Source organism: Meleagris gallopavo, chromosome 16 (assembly GCF_000146605.3).
Source record: "Meleagris gallopavo isolate NT-WF06-2002-E0010 breed Aviagen turkey brand Nicholas breeding stock chromosome 16, Turkey_5.1, whole genome shotgun sequence".
NCBI lineage: Eukaryota > Metazoa > Chordata > Aves > Galliformes > Phasianidae > Meleagris > Meleagris gallopavo.
The window spans coordinates 10,247,504-10,266,957 of record NC_015026.2 but is presented as its reverse complement, the minus strand read 5'-3'; the positions used below and the strand labels follow the sequence as shown (position 1 = coordinate 10,266,957).

The 19,454-nt window shown below is 44.9% G+C and overlaps 1 protein-coding gene across 3 annotated transcripts; it reads left to right on the top strand.

Annotated features, from left to right (window-relative positions):
• The first annotated feature begins 202 nt into the window (after positions 1-202).
• Positions 203-18,964, top strand: LOC100549894 (protein tweety homolog 3-like). 3 transcript variants are annotated; one of them, XR_004161518.1, is made up of 9 exons: positions 203-308; positions 1,481-1,573; positions 1,685-1,777; positions 2,505-2,641; positions 4,595-4,771; positions 5,676-5,751; positions 7,790-7,891; positions 13,201-15,108; positions 15,967-18,964. XR_004161518.1 is itself a non-coding variant. In XM_010719635.3 (8 exons), the coding sequence occupies exons 2-7, from the start codon at positions 1,514-1,516 to the stop codon at positions 7,868-7,870; spliced, it is 624 nt and encodes a 207-aa protein (XP_010717937.1). In that variant the 5' UTR covers positions 203-308; positions 1,481-1,513; the 3' UTR covers positions 7,871-7,891; positions 13,201-18,964. The 3 variants fall into 3 exon arrangements, 2 of the variants coding, with proteins under 2 accessions (XP_010717937.1, XP_003210623.2); XM_010719635.3 differs by having other exon boundaries at positions 13,201-18,964; XM_003210575.4 differs by lacking the exon at positions 7,790-7,891 and having other exon boundaries at positions 204-308; positions 13,201-18,962.
• The last annotated feature ends 490 nt before the right edge of the window (positions 18,965-19,454 follow it).

The following is a 19,454-nucleotide window of genomic DNA, read 5'->3' as shown; positions in this document are numbered from 1 at the left end:
AAAAAAAAAACAAAACAACAAATAGTCTTTGTTGTGGGGAGCAGAAAACAATTCTTTCTTTATCCCCAAAGACAGCTTGCATCCCTTTTTCTAGTTTCCTCCATGCACTAGAGAGAGGGAAGTGGTTTCATTTACATTTCACTTTCATTTCGTGTATTGCTTTCAGGACTTAACACCTCCATTCTGGTAGCCATAAAATAGTGCAATAATGGAACAACATCACTAATGTGACTTTCTCTTTTGTCTTTGTAGATACTCTCCGCTACTACATCACCTGTAGCACTGGATACCCCAACCCTTTCCAGCAGGTGAGTGTGAGCACTGTGCCCACCTTCCTTCTCCACTTTTCAGCATCCTGCTAAGCAGGGAATGGGTTAAATGCTTTTGGTGCCAGCAAGCAGCAAGTTGCAAGGTATTAGCTGTAGGAAATACTCCACCTGTTGGTAAAGCTTTGGTACCTACTTTCCAGCTGTGCAAGTGATATAGTGAGCAGTTGTTTTCCACCATCACTATTGCTTGTATGGTCTAGGATGCCCTTCAGAGGGAGCTGTATGTGATGTGGTGAGGACCGTGGCTTTTGTTCATGGTATCTCTGTTTATGTAGTGTTCTTCCAAGGCAGCAATGTGGAGGCAGAGCACCGCAATTCATGCCAGAGTGGGAACCTGCAGACTTCCTGCTTTGAATCTCCTCTTGCGGTTTCTTTTTGGTTTAAGTGGCAACACTCCACTCCCAAAACGAAGTGGGGTGGGGGAGCAATTCTCACATATGCCTCTTAAATCCCTTGGATGTTCAAGGGTTTGCATCCTGAAGTATAAACGTGAGTCATTATTCTTTCGTGTGGGGGCTGAGGAACAGCACCTGGGCCCATCCCAAACTTTGTCTTCTGTATCAGAGGCCAGAATGAACTCACACCACCCACTGTGCAGCAGACACCAGCTGCTTCAGTTTATAATTAGGATCTTTTTTTTTTAAATCTCATCTTCCTCTGTGTATTCAAGGATGGGGGAAGAACACTTCAGGCTGTGCACCATTGCTATCAGTTGCATTTCTGGTTGCTTAGTATGCTCTCTGACATGCTCTAGCATGTGAAATTCCCATGGATGTTTAATGGGGTGTGAAAACTGTACCCCAGTGAAAACAATTTTTAATATTTGATTCCTTCTCAGCCATCTGACTGAGTAGAAAAATCCATCTGTATGCTGTGGGGAGAAATAAGCACTTTGTCTTGCCTTTTCTCCTGCCCCTCTGCCCTGGCATTGGCCACAGCTCTGCACGCGTGCTTTATTTGTACTTCTTCCAGTTTAATAAAGTAGAACTTAATGCTACTGGAACTGCGTACGTTATCAGTTGAGCTTTCCTGAAGTTGAACCATTCATATAAGTGACGCTTCAGTGTTTGCTAGCCAGATTTAAGTCTTAACTCCCAGGAGTTGTGCTGGTCCGTGAGTTGTTGAAACACTTACTGTTTTGTGTTGAGCAGAAGCTGTCAGGGAGTCACAAGGCTCTGGTGGAAATGCAAGATGATGTTGTGGAACTCATGAGGTCAGCAAGCAGAGAGCATCCCACCTCCAAGGTAACTCCTCAGTTTTGCTCTCCCTGTACTTTCCTTACCTGTGTACATAGCCCACTATCAGGTTCTGCAAAGCTGCTTCCACATAATAATCACTGGGCTTATTGCTTACAGGAGTATCTTGCACGGATCCAGGAGGTTCTAAATTCAACAGAGATAAACTTGCAGCAACTGACAGCTTTAGTAGACTGTCGGAGTCTGCATTTGGTGAGTAGTCAGTAACTGGGCTTGCGTTAAGAAAGCACTAAGTGGGTGTAGAGCCTGTAGTGTACTGATTATTCTGGAGTTCCAAATCTCTGGTGTGCCAAAACAGTTTGTAACAACTTTACTGATTGACTCCTGCAGAAAGGAGAATGGGATTTTGGATCAAGTTAGCTTTGTATTTTTGTGTCTGAAGATCAGTGTAGAAAACCAGGTAACGTCTCATTACATCTACAAGCTGCAACTGTAAGGTTAAGGGACCCTAAGCTTGTTTCCTTAGTTCATAGCTTATTGCTTTTCCCATGAAATGCCTTATAACTGCAGCAAAGCATGATCAAACTATTGCCCTAGCTGCATCTCTGGAAGTATAGACATAGGTAATCTATGCTTGTGCTCTTGGGCAATAGGACAGAGGGAAGGAGCTGAGAGGCTTATTGAAAAATGTGGTGACTTAAGTTGGGTGGATAAGTTTTATCTTGGATTTTTCCTTTTTTTTTTTTTCTTTAATCTCTTACTGCCATGTCTAAATTTGCTTTGGGTTTTGTGAGTAGAGGTAAAAGGGAAGTTATGAAAAAACACTTGAGGTCTCCAAAATGAAAATTAAAATATGCTCTGGAGATGCAGCTATGAACTAGATTGTTTCAGAGAACATGGTCTGGGGGGAAGGCTTTTGAATTAGAACTCGGTTTTAACTCTCTAGTGACCAGGAAACTCTGCTCATTTCTCTCTCCAGGACTACGTCCAGGCTTTGACGGGCTTTTGCTATGATGGAGTGGAAGGCCTCATCTACCTGGTTCTCTTCTCCTTTGTCACAGCCCTCATGTTCAGTTCCATTGTGTGCAGTGTCCCACACACTTGGCAGCAAAAGAGGTATAGAGAGGATTTAGAACCTGTAGTGTTGTAGAGCTCTTTCCTAATGAAGACTAGCTATTGGATTTGTGCCCACGAGCATCTGGAGCACTTTCCCATGTGATCCCACAAGCGTGAGGCCTTCTTAAGCACAGGTCCAAAGGAAAAAAACTGCTGGCTTATGCTGTGGTTGTGATTAATATTTACATCTCAACTTCACTGTGCTGGAATACTGTGTGTAAAGAGTATTCAGTACGCTGTAGGACTAGAGTCAAGTCAGAGATGAATGATTATAGCTATAGAGAAAGGCAAATGCTTGAACTATGTGCTTCTCAGTACAATACCTCTTCTCTTGCATTGCTCTGGCGTTTGTTGTAGTATGGGGAAGAGAGCTAGGATGAGCAGCAGCTCGCACTTGCCTTTCTTGGCGTTGCTAAAACTAGGGCAACTGACTTGCATAGCTAATAGGTGTTGAAAGCATAGCATGGGCAGATAAGATGCTTGCACACTGGTGGTGATCATGTAAGAGCAGAGTTGCTGGAACTACTAGTAATGATGGTAAGGGCTGATCATGAGCCTTGAGTGAATCTTCTCGGGGCCTCAGCAACTGGCTGCTGTACCATATGCAGCTATTAAAATAGCTTTGGGTTTTCTGTTCTTGTAGAAGACTATTATAGACTGTGCAGCAAATTCTCCACTGTGGTCCTGAAACATGATTTTTGTGGTCTGAGCCTAAGCTCAAGGTTCAAAGTAAAATGGAACATCCAGAACAATAGTAGGAAGCCAGAGCCCGCCAGGCCTGCAGTGCCCACAGAGAAAGCCTTGGGAAATGTGTCAGAATACTGCTGCAGAAAATGGCTGGTTTCCCTGGCTCTTCCACATACAGCTGTGGAGGCGTTTTCAAGAAGAGAATGGCAGTCTGTTTGAGGGAGAGAGATTTACACAGCCCATACCATCAGCCCCAGCAGGCTCTGGCTGCTGCTGTGAACTGAAAGATTCCCTCTTGCGTTATCTGGAGCACTGCTTCTTCCTCTGGCTCCCTCAGGGAGGTGGAGGATGTCATACTTTATTGCCTGTAAGAAGCTGTACGGGCTGCAATTCCCTGATTAAATCTTCAGTGCCACCTGGTGGTGCAGAAACTGCAAGTGGTGGTGGGGATGCTCTAGTGATGCCCATCATGTCTCTCCCCAGCAACAATATGTTTCATGTTGAGAGTTTTTTCTAGTCTTGTCCAGTATCACTAAAACGTACTTCAGATCTTGATACTTCATCCCATAATTAGGGAAATAAAATAGTAGTGTGTGTTATTTCGAAGAGACAGAAGAAAGATGGGAAGGGGAAAAGGAAATCAGCTTGCAAGCAGTTCTGCTCTGTATTAAAATTGATTTAAATTCCTGGCCTTTCTGGGGGAAGAAAGGCTCTAGAAACAAATGTTGCAACTTAATACATGTGGAGACTTGTGAAGTGTTGTTAGAAGCTGAAGGAGACACTGTGCAACCATAATGGAACTTCAGACTCTTACCCTTAAAAGCCCTCTGGACATTGCTGCAAGGAATGGAAGGACAGACTGCAGTTTGAAGGATGTTTTGCAGAATGCCTGGCAGTACATCCTTACTACCTCTTTTACATATATTTTTTTCCAAAGTACTGTGTATTTTTGGGGATGCATGTCCATTCTTTGGTTATGCGACTGAGCAGCTGAAGAACCATATTGTCTGCTAAGCCCTGGGAGAAGACCATAGGGAGACTGCAGGGGATCATGCAATCTAAAAGTCCAGATGGCATCTGTGGGAGGTCTGAGTCACAGTGGTGTAGGCTGTGTTTGACACTGCCACCCTGAGGCATCCCAACTGGGTATAAATGTGGAGGTGTGGAGGATGGTTGGGAGGTTCCTAGGATTGCCATGGTTTCCTGCAAACCCCACGTGTGGGGTAATTGTAGGGTTCTAGGAGGAACTTCTTTTCCTTCTTGCAGAAGCTCAGATGATGATGGGGATGAAGAATCAGCTGCTCAGGGGAGCAGACAGACACACGATAATCTTTACAGAGTGCACATGCCCAGCCTCTATAGCTGTGGGAGTAGTTATGGCAGTGAGACCAGCATTCCAGCAGCAGCACACACAGTCAGCAATGCTCCCGTCACGGAGTACATGTGAGTATCCAGACAAAAAGGCTGAATTGCATCTCATCCAAGTTGCTGCGCTCAGATTTTGTAGTTGCAGGGCTGGTACTTTCAACAAAGCAGTGGAAGCGATGAAGGATTCTGTCTGAAATGTCAAAAGGCATGTTTTCTGATTAGCATCTCCTGGAATAGCCTAAAAGTACTGCAGTAGAAAGGGTTGTATTAGGCAGCATACTCAAAAATAATACCTCTGCTTTGTACTGTGGGATTTAGACATCTGTCCACAGAAAAGAGAAGCAGTGTTGTCCAGGCTCCTTATTGCACAATGGTTCTGATCCCTTTGAGGCTCGGCTCTTCAGACAGAGCAGTTTTGCCAGAAGATTTTAAGCCTCCTTAGAGACCAAGAGCCATAGCAAAACCTGCAGGCTCTTTCCTTCCCTGTGTTTGAAGCCAGCTCTGGTATTTGTTGCAGTCTGGAGCTGCCTGGTCCATATGGGACCTTCAGAGCTTTCTCCAGAAGTGCCAAACCCTGATGGCTCTCTGACTCCCTTTTGGGGCCCATCTCTTGGGCTGGCACATCGTTTTGTTCTTCCCCTTAGATTTTGTCCTTACTTTATCTCCAATTCTGCAGCTTGGCAGTTCTGACTGTAGAGAGGCAGATTTTTCGCACAAACCTATTTTTAATTCATTCCCTGCAATTCAGTGTGGGCTGTTCTGAGTAAGAGCGTAAAGATAGGGATATTTTCCTTAGCCTGAGCACAAATTTTGTGACTGAAGAAGGGGATCCACCTGGCCTGTAAGAAAAGCTTTGAGGGAGACTGATTTGCTGCAGTAATTCCAGGGGTGCTGTGCTCTGTCCCATGTCACTGTCAGAGACCTTCCCTGGAGAAGTGTGGCACGTACCCCCATTACCATGTGTGTCTTCCTTTCCTAGGAGCCAGAATGCAAATTTCCAGAACCCCCGTTGTGAGAATACCCCGCTCATTGGCCGGGAGTCCCCACCTCCCTCAGTAAGTCTCTCTTTACTGCTCCTCTCTGCTTCAGTGACTTTGGGGAATACACACTTACCACTTCTGTATACTCTCAAGGGAGCTGATTGCGCAGTCCAACACAGGATCTGGCCCATAAATCAAAGCAGTATAGACAAGGCACGTCTCACCTGCCACGGAGAGCAAAACTTAGCTGTGCTACTTTTGACATTGCACATAAAAACAATAAAACTAAATCTATTAACATTAGTAATCTTATGGGCCCAGTCCTGCCACCACTGAAATGCATGAGTGTCTTGGTGGGTGACTTCAGCAGGATGATTCACTTGCATGCATTATTCTTGCTATCTCTGGCACTGCACTGATTTCTTAAGTTTAAAAAGAAGATTGTTAAAGCAGTAAGCTCAGAGTTATTGCTGAACCTCTCTCCTTAATTTGCCCTAAAAAGACAGTGGGGTGAAACTTGTATTTTTTGTTGTTGTTGAGATTTTTTTTTTAATCTTTTGTTTTTACAACTCTTTTACTTTCTTTAGAAGCTATTTTTGTATTTAATTTCCTATGGAGGGGGAAGAAAAAAAAAAAACAAACACGTTCATGGAAGGTTTTGATGTCCTGTGAACATTACTTACACCAGAACTTGGAGAACATGCCATCACAGTGCTCGCTAACTTGGTGGTGTGATTGCAGAGGTTGAGTAGTAGCATGATTAGTAATCAGCCAGTCTTCAAGTGTAGGTAAAGAAAATGCACGTAGTGGCACATGATTTAAACTCACGGGGAGGGGAGGAAGGAGTAGGAACTATGGTGGGAAGGGGGATTATCACATTCATGTTTTCACTTCAAAATGACCAGTTCATCTCACCACAGATGAAGTAGAATAGTGGAAAGGTGATCCTTGACTTGGTAGTTGGCCAGATCTCTTGCAACCTTCTTAGAAATACAAACAGGTTTGTTTTTTTTTTTCCTGTTGCCTGGTGTTCTGAACAGAAGTTCTGGTAGTGTTATCTGCTCTCAGCAATGAGAAATCCTCAGAAGAGCTGACGTGTTGCACGCAGTGTGGTGTGGCAAGAGCTTGCTTTACCACTGGTGTTTCCTGCCACTATCCCTCTGGAACTGCCAAGACATATGTTCCTTCTGTGTCTGTAGGCCAAGATCCTGCCTCCCCTTCCCCTACTGCTCTTCTGCTTCAGAAAAAAAGCACATTCCTTTCCGCAGGGGATTTAGTTATGCAAGATGTTTCCTGGTTCTTCGGTAGCTGTTTGCGTTAATACCCTGAAAGGGGAACTGAGTCCTGGTGCCTTAGGCTGGTTTCTGGGAGGAGATAAAGATGAGATTTTATTTTTATTTTTGCAGGGGAACTTGACTTGACAGCAGTCTGTGTGGTCTATAGGGAAGTGCATGAGCAGGGGAAGGAGGAGAGTGCGTTGCTGCTCCTGTAGACAACTGAGCTTCTGCCTCGGTGAAGCAAGGAATGGGCTGTAGGATAAGTGTGGTTTCTGGAAGGGCATGCTGATAGGTGGAGAGAGAGAAAATCCTTTTTGCAGTCCTGCAGTAGATGCAGTCAGCAGAGGAGGGGCACTTTTCTGTTTCTGTACTCACAGCTCTCCATAGTAGGTGGCTGGGATCGTATGGAGGCAGAAGAACTTGCACGACCTGTTTATGGGAAATTATCTGTGGAAGGAGAGAGATAGGAGGATGCTAATGCTCGTGTCTCTGCCTCTTAGTGGGAGGGAGAAGGGGAGCTCACCATGTCAATAGGGTATATCCAGCGAGCTGATGCATTCCGTTTAGCTTTCTTTCTGAGAACAGATGGTGAGAACTGAGATGTGATGATCCTGCCGCATTGTTTGTCCGTTACTTTTCCTGGCTTTTTGTTTGTTTGTTTTTTTCCCTCTTCTCATTCCTTCTGTTTTCTCCTTCTTGCCACAGGGCTATTCCTTTAGGGTTGTAGAGCCCACCTTGTCACTGACACACACCACAGCGTTTCACTTGCTTGCACTGTATTTTTCATGCACGTTGAGGCTGCACTCTCTTTTTCTCTCTTTCTTGCGTCATCACAGTTGTATTTGGCTGCCATGGACAGTAGCAGCCATATGAGCTGGCAGCTTAAGCCCTCGGACAGTGCACGGACATACTGGTAACAGCGCCCGCAAATGGAACAGGTACTGGAAACAAAAAGGTCCTTCTTGCTCAACCCCTTCTCCACTCCCAACCACTCCTCATCCCTGCACTGTTTATCCCAGGCCAGTGCCTTTTATTTCTTCACATTCCTTTCCTCTGCACCTCCCACCCCATTCCCTCCTGCCAAGGGTTAAAATGACTTAGTTTTGCTCTGGTGCAGACTCAAGCAGCAGATTTAACCTTGGAAAGGCTTCTGGTGCTCGATGTGATGGCTGGCTACAGGGACCCGTGCCTCACAACGGCTCACTCATGGCTGCTTTACCTCAGAGTGCACACTGGAGAACAGCTTCAACACTTAGTCCTGAGCACTGCTTAAATGTGGAATTAGTGGTGCACTTTAAATGCAGAATAGAAGTTCTCCCATCCCAAGAAGCTGCTTTAAAGCAAGAACCAATCTAGTAGCTTTTCAGTCAGGACCAGTTCTCTTATTTCAACTTTTTAGCTTCCCTTGATCCCCGCTGCTGTTCTTTTTGTATTGACTGCTCATAGCAGCATGTGCCCCAAACCACAGATGTTTATCTGCCATGTGCCTTAAGCTCCTCAGTAGGATTTTTAATTTGTTGAAAGGCTCTGGTTGGTAGTGGTGGCCTGTCCTAAAGAGTTATTTCAGTGCCTGTTAGACCTGTGTGCAGCTTCTCCTTGCATTTAAAGTCAGAAAGGAGTCAGTTTAAAGGCAACTTCCCTAAGGGTCCAGGCGTAAGCACTAAGATTTATTTCACTCTGTTTCAAAACCTTTTACTGTTTTGTTTGTTCTGTGTATGTCCAACTCATTTCATCCATCTCCCATGGGCTCTGTGAACAGAGCCCCCTTAGCATCATTTCACTGTCTGAATTTTCAATGTGCTGTTGTTGCTGACAGTCTCCAAGATAGCCAATGTGTCTTCCCTCACAGTAGTCCATCAGAAAGCCACTTGCATACAGGAAGAGTAGGTGGTCTGCATTAGGCCTTGGAGTTTTTTGCTTGGTTGAATACAGGGTGTAATGAAAGCTCCCAGGCAGCTCACCTGGTGTAAAGGACAGCGTGTTCCCCCAAGGGAGCTACAGCCATGCAGTGACTGGAAGGTGCTGGTTCCAGTTGGAATAAAGGGGCTATTGCTATTGCTTTTGGCCTGTGCAGTCAATGACCCCTATCTTAATTCTGTTCCCAGGAAGATGTGTCCGTAAAGCTGCTATTCCTCCATTTCTGCTGTTCTTGCTGGGACTTCTCTCAGCCTTGCATTGGATTCCTTTCTGTCGTGTTGCTGCTTGGTCTGTGCTCTTGCTGCCTCTTGCCATTTGTCTGCCTGTCTTGTGACGTGCTGGGAAGCGTGCTGTCTGACCTGGATGTCTCAGTGCCCTCTGCCACGGTGCATGAACACAAACCTGTCTTGAAGCATGGTGCTGGAGCCCATGGAAGGGTCACAACTTCCTTCAGTCTTAAGCCTTGTAAAGACTGCTCCTGGGCTCATGGTGGTCTTTCTGCTTCCTGCTGGCGGTATTGTAGCAAAGTCAGAAAACTACTTATGAGTCTATCCCATGAAATAAAATACTGCCTGGTGGGGGGAAAATTCTAGGGTCTTTATACTGGGCTTGAATTATCCTCTGGGCTGGAACATGACCTCAGTCTTTACTGTCTTCTGTTTCCCTAAGGTCACACCCAGAGTTAATGTGGCTGTCTGTAGGGCTAAGAAAAAGCCATTGCATTCTTTCCAAGACTTTAAAAACAAACAAAACAAACAGAAACTCTGTTATTTGGGCTTAGTCAATTTAAATCTCTTTGAATTCAGAACCCACTGGCTGGAATTGGCTATTTCCCTCCATTTGTACCTCCCATTCATAATGATACCAAACCCTGTGTGTCTACTGTGCTGTAGCTATTTGAGAGGTGGATCAACCTTTAAGAACTTGACTCCAGAAACCTCGGTCTATATTGGCTTACTAAAATAGCTCTGGCAGGAAATCAAAGTCAGGGTAGCCAAAGAGGTGTATTTATTTTAACTACAAATAGTCAATGATTTTTACTTGGAGTCGTGGTTTCACACGGTAAGTGATCTTCCAGAGCAGCTCTGTTAGCAATGAAGTGCTCACAATCTGCACAGTTCACAGGACTTGGTAGAATTTATGGTCTCTAAAAATTAACCAATTATTCTCATTATTAGTATTTATTTTTTTTTGCAACAAATGATTCCTTTGTTTGCAAGCTGCTTCTGTTAATCACCTCACTCTTACGTGTTCACTAACCATACTTATGAAAGTTTATGCCCTCAACAAGGCTAAATGTGAATGATTCTTCTTTCAAGTGATGCAAAATAAACTCTTGTGCAATCAGCTGTGTTTGTCCTAGCTGACTGGTAAGTGCCTAGGAGGTGTGCTGTGTTGGCTAACACAAGCCACCTGGAGGAACAGCAGCAAGAAGTCTGTTAGGCCCTCTGCTTGGGGTAGCCAACAGTGTGGAGAAGGCATTGACCTCCTTGCTGTATTTAAAAGGGTACAAGAGGGCATATAGGACCTGGGTGCTGAGAGTACTGGAAGAATCGATGCATTGTGCATGTTCTTTGCCTTCTATGCAAGCCTTTAAAGGAAACTAACTGCAACTGTGTGCATGATGGCTTTGTCAGGCAGTGTATGCAGGTCACCTGAGAGCAGAGACCAAGACTTCCTTAGCTCCAAACTGTGCTCAGGCTTAGAAGCCTTTAGATTCTTTTTTAAAAGAAGCTAAAGTCTAAGTTATTTTAATGGTGAATAGTATAGTTTGGTTTCATATCCACGTGACTGGCGAGTTTCTGCTGATACGTCTTCATTTGTTGGCCTGTCCAGATGTTGGGATCTGTGTATTCCACAGCATCTTTCCATTGCTTCACAGCAAAGGATGCACTAAAGTGCTTAGATGAGAGACTGCTGCTGACAGCATGTGGAGCAAAGCATTCGTGCAGTGAGTCTAATATAGTTACTGAATATTTGGTGCATGCTTGTGGAGCTGTGCTGTGCTGGTTATAAGAGGTGTGCAGAAGTTCTAGCTCTGTTTCCAATTTTCAACCCAACTTTTCATGCCTGTTAGAAATATCCTTAACAGAAGGAGTAACCAGTTCAAACTGTAATGGGAAAAGGGTGTAAGGTACAAAAATCCTGAGTTAAGGAGAGAACATCAGCCCTAACTCTGACTATTGAGTCTTGATTTGTTCCTTGTGGTGGATTGCAGGTAGGTTTGAATGTAAAAATGCATTCTGCTTGACTGTTTTGGGTTTTTTTTTTGAGGGGGGGAGAAGGAGCAAATTCTTTTCAACTTCTCTTTCCACAAAGGGTACATTATTGAAATATGGTTCATCAAGCAGTCCATCTTGATTGTTAATGTTCTAAAGAAAATTGATGCTGCAAGTTGTGCACTGAATCTGTGGGATTTCCATGATCCTAGAAGATTTTTTTCAAAATACATCTTGCAAAACCTTAACAACTGCGAATTTTCTTTTCATGCTCATCTCCTACCATGCTTTGCACATGGGATACAAATGGAAAATGAGCAATCAAATGCATTTTGCCTTCTAAGATGCTCTTCTTAGCATGATGCTTGGCTGGAGATTTCAACATTGTACTATCTGAATGTGTCCTGCTTATCTTATGAGAAAATTCTTTGACTTCTAAGCCTCTTTGAGCCTGCTGGGTTAGTCTCATGTTTTAATAATGCCCTAAACTTCATTTCTGAAACAGTAATTGTATTTCATAACCTGTATGGAATATAGACTTAAACTGGCTCAGCTTGGCATATTCTACCTTTTCTTTCTCACTGGACAAAAAAAAAAAAAAAAAACCTTAAAAAGAGAAAGAACATGTATACCCTTTGTCTTCTAAATATAGATGCTGTTTCTGGGCCAGAGTTTTATATTAAGATCCACGTTCTGCAGAAAGTTTTCCCGTTATGGAAGATAGTAAGAGATAAGTGTGCAAATAAGCCCCAGGTATCTTCATCTTCTGCCAATGGGGTCAGCCCTGCTGAAGGAGCAGCATCTCTCTTCTATTGTACAGAGGTTCAGCCTGGTTTGGTCTTTGAAGGAAAACTGAAAATGCTGTTAATTCTCTGAAACCTCCTTTGAATAGCCAGGCTTTTGAAAGCCTAAGGATGCCTCATAATGTTCTTTCCCAGTGGGCAAGATAAATCATAGCTCCTGGTGTGGAACTGCCTTCCAGTTGTCTTTTTGCCAGCTTAACTGGCTATTTTATGTGGTACAGTTTTAAAGGTGATAATAAGTCAGTATGCTGAAGAGCACTCTTGGGAAGTAAGATGTGGATGTTACAGAATTATTCAAGCTCCTGCTGGTATTAAGAAGAGGAAAAAGCACCTGTCCTCATTGCTTGGTTTGGAGTATCGTGGTAGCTGAATCCCAGAAGCACTAACATGGCCATGATCAAAGCACTGAACGCATTGGAACAAAGAGGAAAGAGTCTCTCGTTCTTACTGCAGTGTATTTGCATGCTTTTCAGCTCAGTATCCAAAGCTGGATGGCACGTTATCTCAGTAGCCTCTGGGAGCTGCTTGGGATTACCTTGCTTTGAATAAAAAATTATAAAGCAACCCCCAAACCAAAGGCACCTCACACCTCTGTGAGCTGCTTTTCTCACCCCCAGGCTGGAGTCTTGTCTACCACTGCATGGTACACAGGCTGGATCCCATGCCATGGTGGATAATTAACCACCTGATAACTATTAAATAGCTAATATCTTGTTGGATGGCAGCTTGTTTCCAGTCTGGTTGGGTCTGTCCTTTCTCAGGCATAAATTGTTCTCAGGGATTCATTCTTCCACACTTTCCTTTCAAAGTGTCCATTTGTGATGCGTGCAATCTTCTGATGACCTCATTGCAGAGAAATGCAATGAACTTTACACCTATTTTCTTTTCAACCTCCTTTTCTGGCATGGTTGAAAGAATCAACATGACTAAAAGAGGATGAAGGCATGAGGTGGGTTTTTACATCTGTATCATTTCCATTTCCCTTTCTTCTTCCAAGTGAAATATGGCACATTTTGATTCAACGACTATAGGACTTCGTTCTCTATAGAGAGCTCGGATAAATCATTAGCCCATATGCACTGACCTGGCCAGCATCCTTGCAGCAGGCTATACCAGTGTGTTGCTCTACACAGTGACTTGTGAAACTTTCCTTGTCAGACCAAGCCAGCAGCTCCTTGATACGCACCGAGTGCTGCCAATGTTGTGCTGGGAAGTGATTGCAATCTGTTGTTCCATCCTAATATTATTTATTCTGACTTCTCTGTTGTTTTTGTTTGTTTGTTGTTTTCTTGTCTTGTGTTCCTCCAGTACACCTCCAGCATGAGAGCCAAATACCTCGCCACCAACCAACCTCGTCCAGATGCTGGCAATGTGCATTAAGATGCGAAAGCAAAAGAAAATCAAAAAGAAAAACAGCAACACAATAAAAACCACACAAAAAACAACAGCAACAAAAACCCACATGTGCAGTCAGACAAAACAATGTGCCAACTGCTGTGCCCCTGTGCTGTCCTCGTAGAACAATCCTGCTGTTCTGCCCAAAATCCAGTGCAGCTCCTTCTGTTTCTCCAGCTCAGAACACCTCCAACCTTGTACCTGCCCAATGGAGTGGAAGCCCTTTTTGAATTCAAGCCTTCACTTTGTTGTACCTGATGTACAAGAGAGAGCAAGCAAGTGCAGGCAAAGCAGCTGAAAGATTACCTGCCTGCCCTGGGCTCCACCTGCCTGGGGCCAGCTTTGTTGGAATAACCTGATAGAAAGCATTGGTGAATATCTTCTGCCCGCGTTTTTTCTCTTTCAGTTCCCCAGAGGAATGTGGTGAAAGATGGTGGTAGATCTTCTGCTGTGGGATCAGCAGAGCTGCTCAGTCTGTCAAATGCTGAAGAGGCAGAGGCTCGCTGTCTGTACAACATCCAACCAGGGGAAGCTGAGTTGATGCGCAATGCGGCATCATGGTGGGAGTCCCCTGGTCCAGTGCCCTGTGTGGGGGAAGGGAAACCCCTGCCTCTTGCTGTCACTGCATATCCACTGTACTTTGGAAGCCTGTGGTTCTGTTCTAGGAAAAAAAAACCCACTCCACTACCCTGATAACTTCTTTTTTTAAACCACTAAGAGAATGCCTTTTTCTTTCCCACTGTAGCTAGCATGTGAATTCTTGAGAAGGAGCAGAGGATCCCCGCACCAATTAAATTCCCTGTCCATTGCTCTGAACCTGACCTCTCTGCTCCATCAGGGAAGCCCAGGTACTTGCAGAGGGCATTCTGCAGCAGGTGCTGCCTTTACCAGGCTGACACAGATCAAACAGGAGCCAGCCACCGCCCACTTGGTGCCAAACTTTTCCAGGAAAAGACTGCGTGGTGGGGATTTTTGCACTAAAGAGTTTCAACTCTCTGATGCTAAGTCTTATGGGACAGTCAGCTTGTGAAAACAAGAGAGGCTACAAGCACCGATGGATTTATAGTAAATGCAAGCTCTCCCTGCAGGAGTGACCTGTGAACTCTGCTGGACTTTCTTCTTGTTTTCTTTTTCTATCACCATTTACAGCACAGGGTTGTTGAACTGGCACTGAAGGAGGCTTTTTGGAGCCTCAATCCTAACAAACTCACAAGATTATCAGCGTATCTTCTGTGCTTCAGAATCAGAAGCCCAGATGCCATCTGGATAACGTCGTGACTATCAGAACATGTTTTTATTCTCTTTGTTTTTGTTTTTCAAGGCACATTGCTAACCACTATATTAAGGCACACACAGGCATTTTTCTAGCTACGAGGCAGAACAAAGCTTGCAAAGGGGCAGCTGGGTGCCTGCAAAGGGCAACATCCTCCACTGGTGCTGTACTTCCCACTGAAGAGCAGTGCTCCAACAGGCACTGGCAGCTTCCTACTGGAAGAGGAGTCTGCCTTATGATGGGCTGGTAGTACTGTAGAGTAATGACCTTCCAGTGGGGAAACTATGATGTTCCTTTGTGACTTCTTCAGTTTGTTTTACCTCTGAGCAGGGGCACCTTAGTGCAGCTGCTGAGTGTGGCATTAAGTAACTGGCGGAAGAAATGGAGTGGGAAATATCCCTCAAACTGGAGCTGAGCCATTGGCAGAGGCAGTTAATCTTCACCTCCGTGACGTTCAGACTCAGGATCTGTTGGTCCCACGTTTGCTGTACGAGGCGCAAAATCTACCGATCTGCCTTTCCTCAAGTCAGTTGCCTTCTTGCAGTGAGGTAAGAATTGCTCCTCGCAGGTAGCTGAGATGATGGCGTTTGCTGTGAAAGGGTACCAGCTGTGTGGAAAGCAAGCTTTGTGCTCCTCACGGGAAGATAAACGACTAACAGACTGAGAAAAATACAGGCCAGCTTTTACCATTCAAAGGGATGAGAAGGAAAGGGAAGAAGAGGCATCACAGGATAAGATTTGGGAAAAAACTTCACCGTAAATCTCTGGAAGCAGGATTTTCTTGCTCAGGATTGAGTAGGCCTTTCAGACACATTTGATGGGCTTCACACTGAAACATACCTCAGTGTTATCAAATAACAAGGGCAGGGAGTGTGCTGCAGGGTGTATGGAGGGACACTGTGGCTCGCGAGCACCAGATTTTCCACCCTGTCCTAAAGGAAAACCCAGGAATAGAGCATGTGGCATAGTTAGCTTGCAGGGTCCAAAGTGTGGAATTGCTATCCAGGAGCAGCAGAACCTTCTTTGAATGCTTTGAAGAAAGAAGCGAGATGCATATAATCCTGATTAAGACCAAATTGTTCTGTCCCTTCGAGGATGTGCCCAGATTGCTACTTAGGTTACCATTTTAAGGAGGGGTGCCCTAAATCTGTGGCCTGATCCTACTCCCTGAAGGCAAGTGTTCTGGAAGCTGGAGGGTGTGGGGAACCCTATGAAGACAGGTGCTTCTGTATATTGCCTCTGCTGTGTACAGAATGAATCTGGAACGTGTGTGACTGCACTTTGGAAGGGGCTGCATCTGAGTTGTCACAGCAGCACTGCCTGCTGCTGCAGGGGTAATGGGGAAGCCTGTGCCTCTTGTTTGCAGCATCTAATGCAGCAGCCACCTTGACTTGCTTCTTTCCAAGGTTCAGCACAGCCACCCTTACCACCCAGAACAACTTCTGACGACACTTGGGCTTGCAGCAAGGCACAGATGTGGAGGTATGTGCTCTCTGACTTCAAAATATAACTGGAAAGAGTGTTTTGGAGATGACATTTTGCTCTCTGGAGGCCAGCATAACCTGACTGCAGTGTGAGTTGTGTACTTTTTTGTCCAGCCAGCACTTCCTTTACTTGACATGGATATTGCACTTTTGTAAAGCATCCTGGAACTCTGCTGCCCCGCTGCATGCTGTGCAGAGCGCTGGATAGGAAACACAGACAAATGGTTTGGTTTTCTTTTAGTATTGTTACTACTTTTTCTCTTTTTTTTTCTTCTTTTTTTTTCTTCTTTTTTTTTTTTTTTTTTTTACTGGAACCTTGAGCAACAGCATGGCATTTCTGCAGACTGGTCTGAGTAGATCTGCTGAAGAACAGATGGCCTTTGCCTATTCCTATGGCTGTGACACAATCAGTCTCATCCATATGGTCACATTTTGTCTGAGGAGGGGACTCTCAGAAGCCAAGATCTCCCAGACTCTGTGCCTCCCTCTTGAGTGAACAGCAGGTGCTATCTGGCAAAGACTCATCTGTTCTAGATGGCATTCATGGTTGAGGGAGTCCAAACTCTTCGAGCTGTAGGAGTGAAAGCTGTAGAGACTTCTCTCTCTTCCACTGTGTGTCTTTGTTCTTAATGTGACAAAATGCCAAGGCCATGTCGCTTGGTGTGTCCCAGCTGACTTTATCAGAACATTTATCATGTTACTGGTCGCTGACAAAGGGGTCCAGAATTCAGGGGAGCTGAGATTGGCCTCTGGACACCTCACTGGCTGTGGAAGGAGGGAGGCTCGTCCAGTTGGAGGCGACTGCATTGCTGAAGGCACTTCATGTTACTTTTTCAGAAGCACAAATGTGGTCATTGGCTTGTCTGGTTGGCTTGGTTTATTTCCACTGCATCATCATGTGTGAATGACTTTTTCTTTTGAAACTGAGAACTCTTCCAAGCACACGAACATCTCCACAATGTGAAATGTAAATAGCATGTTGGACTCTCGTGTCCAGTGTTCAAGACTGCATTGTAATTGTAAAGGAAATCGAATCAAGACTTGGCTGTGAATTTCTTGTGCTGTCTTGGGAATATAACTGTAGTGTTTGTATCCTGTATGTATTATTAAACTGAGTTCATTTTATGTGCTGATAAAAGGGTTCAAGCTAAGGTTTTTAGCGTGCATCCATGTATCCAAATGTGAAGGATGGAGTGCTCCCTTCCCCTCCTGTCCTTTTTAAGTTTTCTCCATTTGATAGCTGTTAATTTTCCGTGTACAGTCATCTCAGCCACGATGCAAGGATGTTCATGTGAGTGCTTTGAGGAGGACGCAGTGCATGAGGATTTCAGTGATTCCTAAGTCAGGATTTCCATAGTTGTTTCCCTAAAAATATGCTGTGTTCACATGAAAAGTTTGGCTTTTCTGAGAGTAAATGTTTTCTCAGGGGCTGCTTGGCCATCACTCATGAGGGCTCTGGGTGCTGCCAGGTGTTAGCAGACAGGAGTGAGTGGATATCTAGATGAGCAAGGTACAGATCCCCGTATGGATAAATCCATGTTTAACTTCTGGTCCTATCATTTCCTTTCAGCAGCAACAGAAATCACATGCTGAGCCCTCTGAAGGGAAGGGAAGTGGTGCGGCTTGTTGGTTGTAGTCACCCTGCCTGACGTAGGCTTGGGTCAGGTGGGTTTCTCCTTAGGTGGGGACAGGTCTTTGCAGCACTTCCTACACGGGGAGCAAGGAGAAGCCAACGTCTTTCCCCCAAAACCGGTCAGTGTAACTCACTGAACATCTTGGGCTGGGAGGGAAAAAGCCCTCTGGCAGATTCTGAGGAGTAGGTCTTACACCTTGAGAGATGGGGCCTGGCAGGGCTGAGTCTGTCCTGTAACCAGATTGATTCTGTTATCACCAACTGCTCTCCTTTTCCAGAAGTGATGGAGGTGTGAGCTGCAAGTGGCTTCTCCACTCCTTCCAGGAGGTCCAGCAGAAGCATCAGCTGTGTTGGTGGCAGTGCCTGGATGGCTAATGAGTGCTCTGTGCGTTGGGGGGAGCAGTGTGGTCCCCAGCTGAGCCCCCTGGGGAGCGTTGCCCAAGAGAGGGGCTGTCACGGAGCCTGGAGCTCCCCGGTGCTCACCCAGCTCTAAAGCAGAACATAAAAGGCCGTGCAACCAGAACATTCAAAACACTCCTTTCCAGAAGAGGAGAACTGTAGCATGAAGCTCTTAGGTGCTCTGCGTATTTGATACCACCTCGCTCCTCGCTATGCAATTCCAAACTCCTTCCTTCCTCTTCCTCCTCCAATCTCACACAGAGGCTTCTCCAGCAGCCTCTGCCCCGGGGGGGCCTGGGCTCCTCAAACAGCTTCATTCCATTTCTTGTCCTCCACGTTGGGTCCGGGTGCTCCGCTGCTGCATCGCGTGCCTCAGGTCCCTTAGTAGTGGGGCAGCCCCACGAGTCGTAGTTGCATCATTCAGAGGGCAGTTCTTTTCTTGGACACTGTGCACAGAAACCTAAAGATGAACATGTTCCTGGCCTTTTTGTAACTTTTCTGTTTTACTTCTTAACCATAATGGTTGTATATCATACCACTTTATATACATATATAATATATAAATATATATATAATTATTTTTTTTATTTTTTAACTTTGGACCTGCTAGTTTCTTTCGAGTGTTCCTGCACTTACCCAAATTGTTTTTAAATTGTGAGGGTTAAAGAGGATTGAGCCCTATTTTTGTATCTTTACTTTTAATTCTGTAGTTCTCTTGATTGTAATGTAGCTATTTTTTACTGTAACTTTTTGGTTTGCAAATACTAAAAAAAAAAAAACAAACACAAAAAACAAACAAACAAACAAAAAAATTCCTTAAATGTAATTTCTGTGGTTTCTATTCAGCTTGGGTTTCATGTTTTAAAAAATAAATGATATAAAACCACTCTTCCTTCTTATTGATTCACACTGCTCCCAAACCTGCCTGAATTGTTGGTACCTCTCAAGCACTGCAGCGTCTCCGTGGGCTGAGGGCAGGCAGCAGAACTGTGAGATCGCTGGTAGAAGGGGAAGAGAAGTGCCATGTAGGATGGGTACCAACCTCACCAGGAGCCGATGCTCCCAGATGTCACTGCTGGGCTGGGCTGGCATCCTTCAGTGAGGCTTTGACTCTGTCAGTGCAGTATTTATTGATGTGCTGTGTGTGTTATGAGGCCATTGGTGCAGTGCAGAAACACCAGTGGCTTTTTGCTGCCCCTTTCACCTTGATGCCCCTTTTTCCCAAGCTAAGGGAGCTGGGCTTGTTCAGCCTGGAGAAAAGAAGGCTGTGGAGTGACCTCATTGCAGCCTTTCAGTACCTAAAAGGAGCCTACAAACAGGAGGGGAGTCAACTCTTTGAAAGGGTAGATAACAGCAAGACAAGGGGAAATGGTTTTAA

Coding starts and splice junctions, on each gene's coding strand:
- LOC100549894 (XM_010719635.3), top strand. CDS start 1,514: ATGCAAGATGATGTTGTGGAACTCATGAGGTCAGCAAGCAGAGAGCAT. Junction 1,574..1,684: donor GAGAGCATCCCACCTCCAAG/GTAACTCCTCAG, acceptor TATTGCTTACAG/GAGTATCTTGCACGGATCCA. Junction 1,778..2,504: donor ACTGTCGGAGTCTGCATTTG/GTGAGTAGTCAG, acceptor TTCTCTCTCCAG/GACTACGTCCAGGCTTTGAC.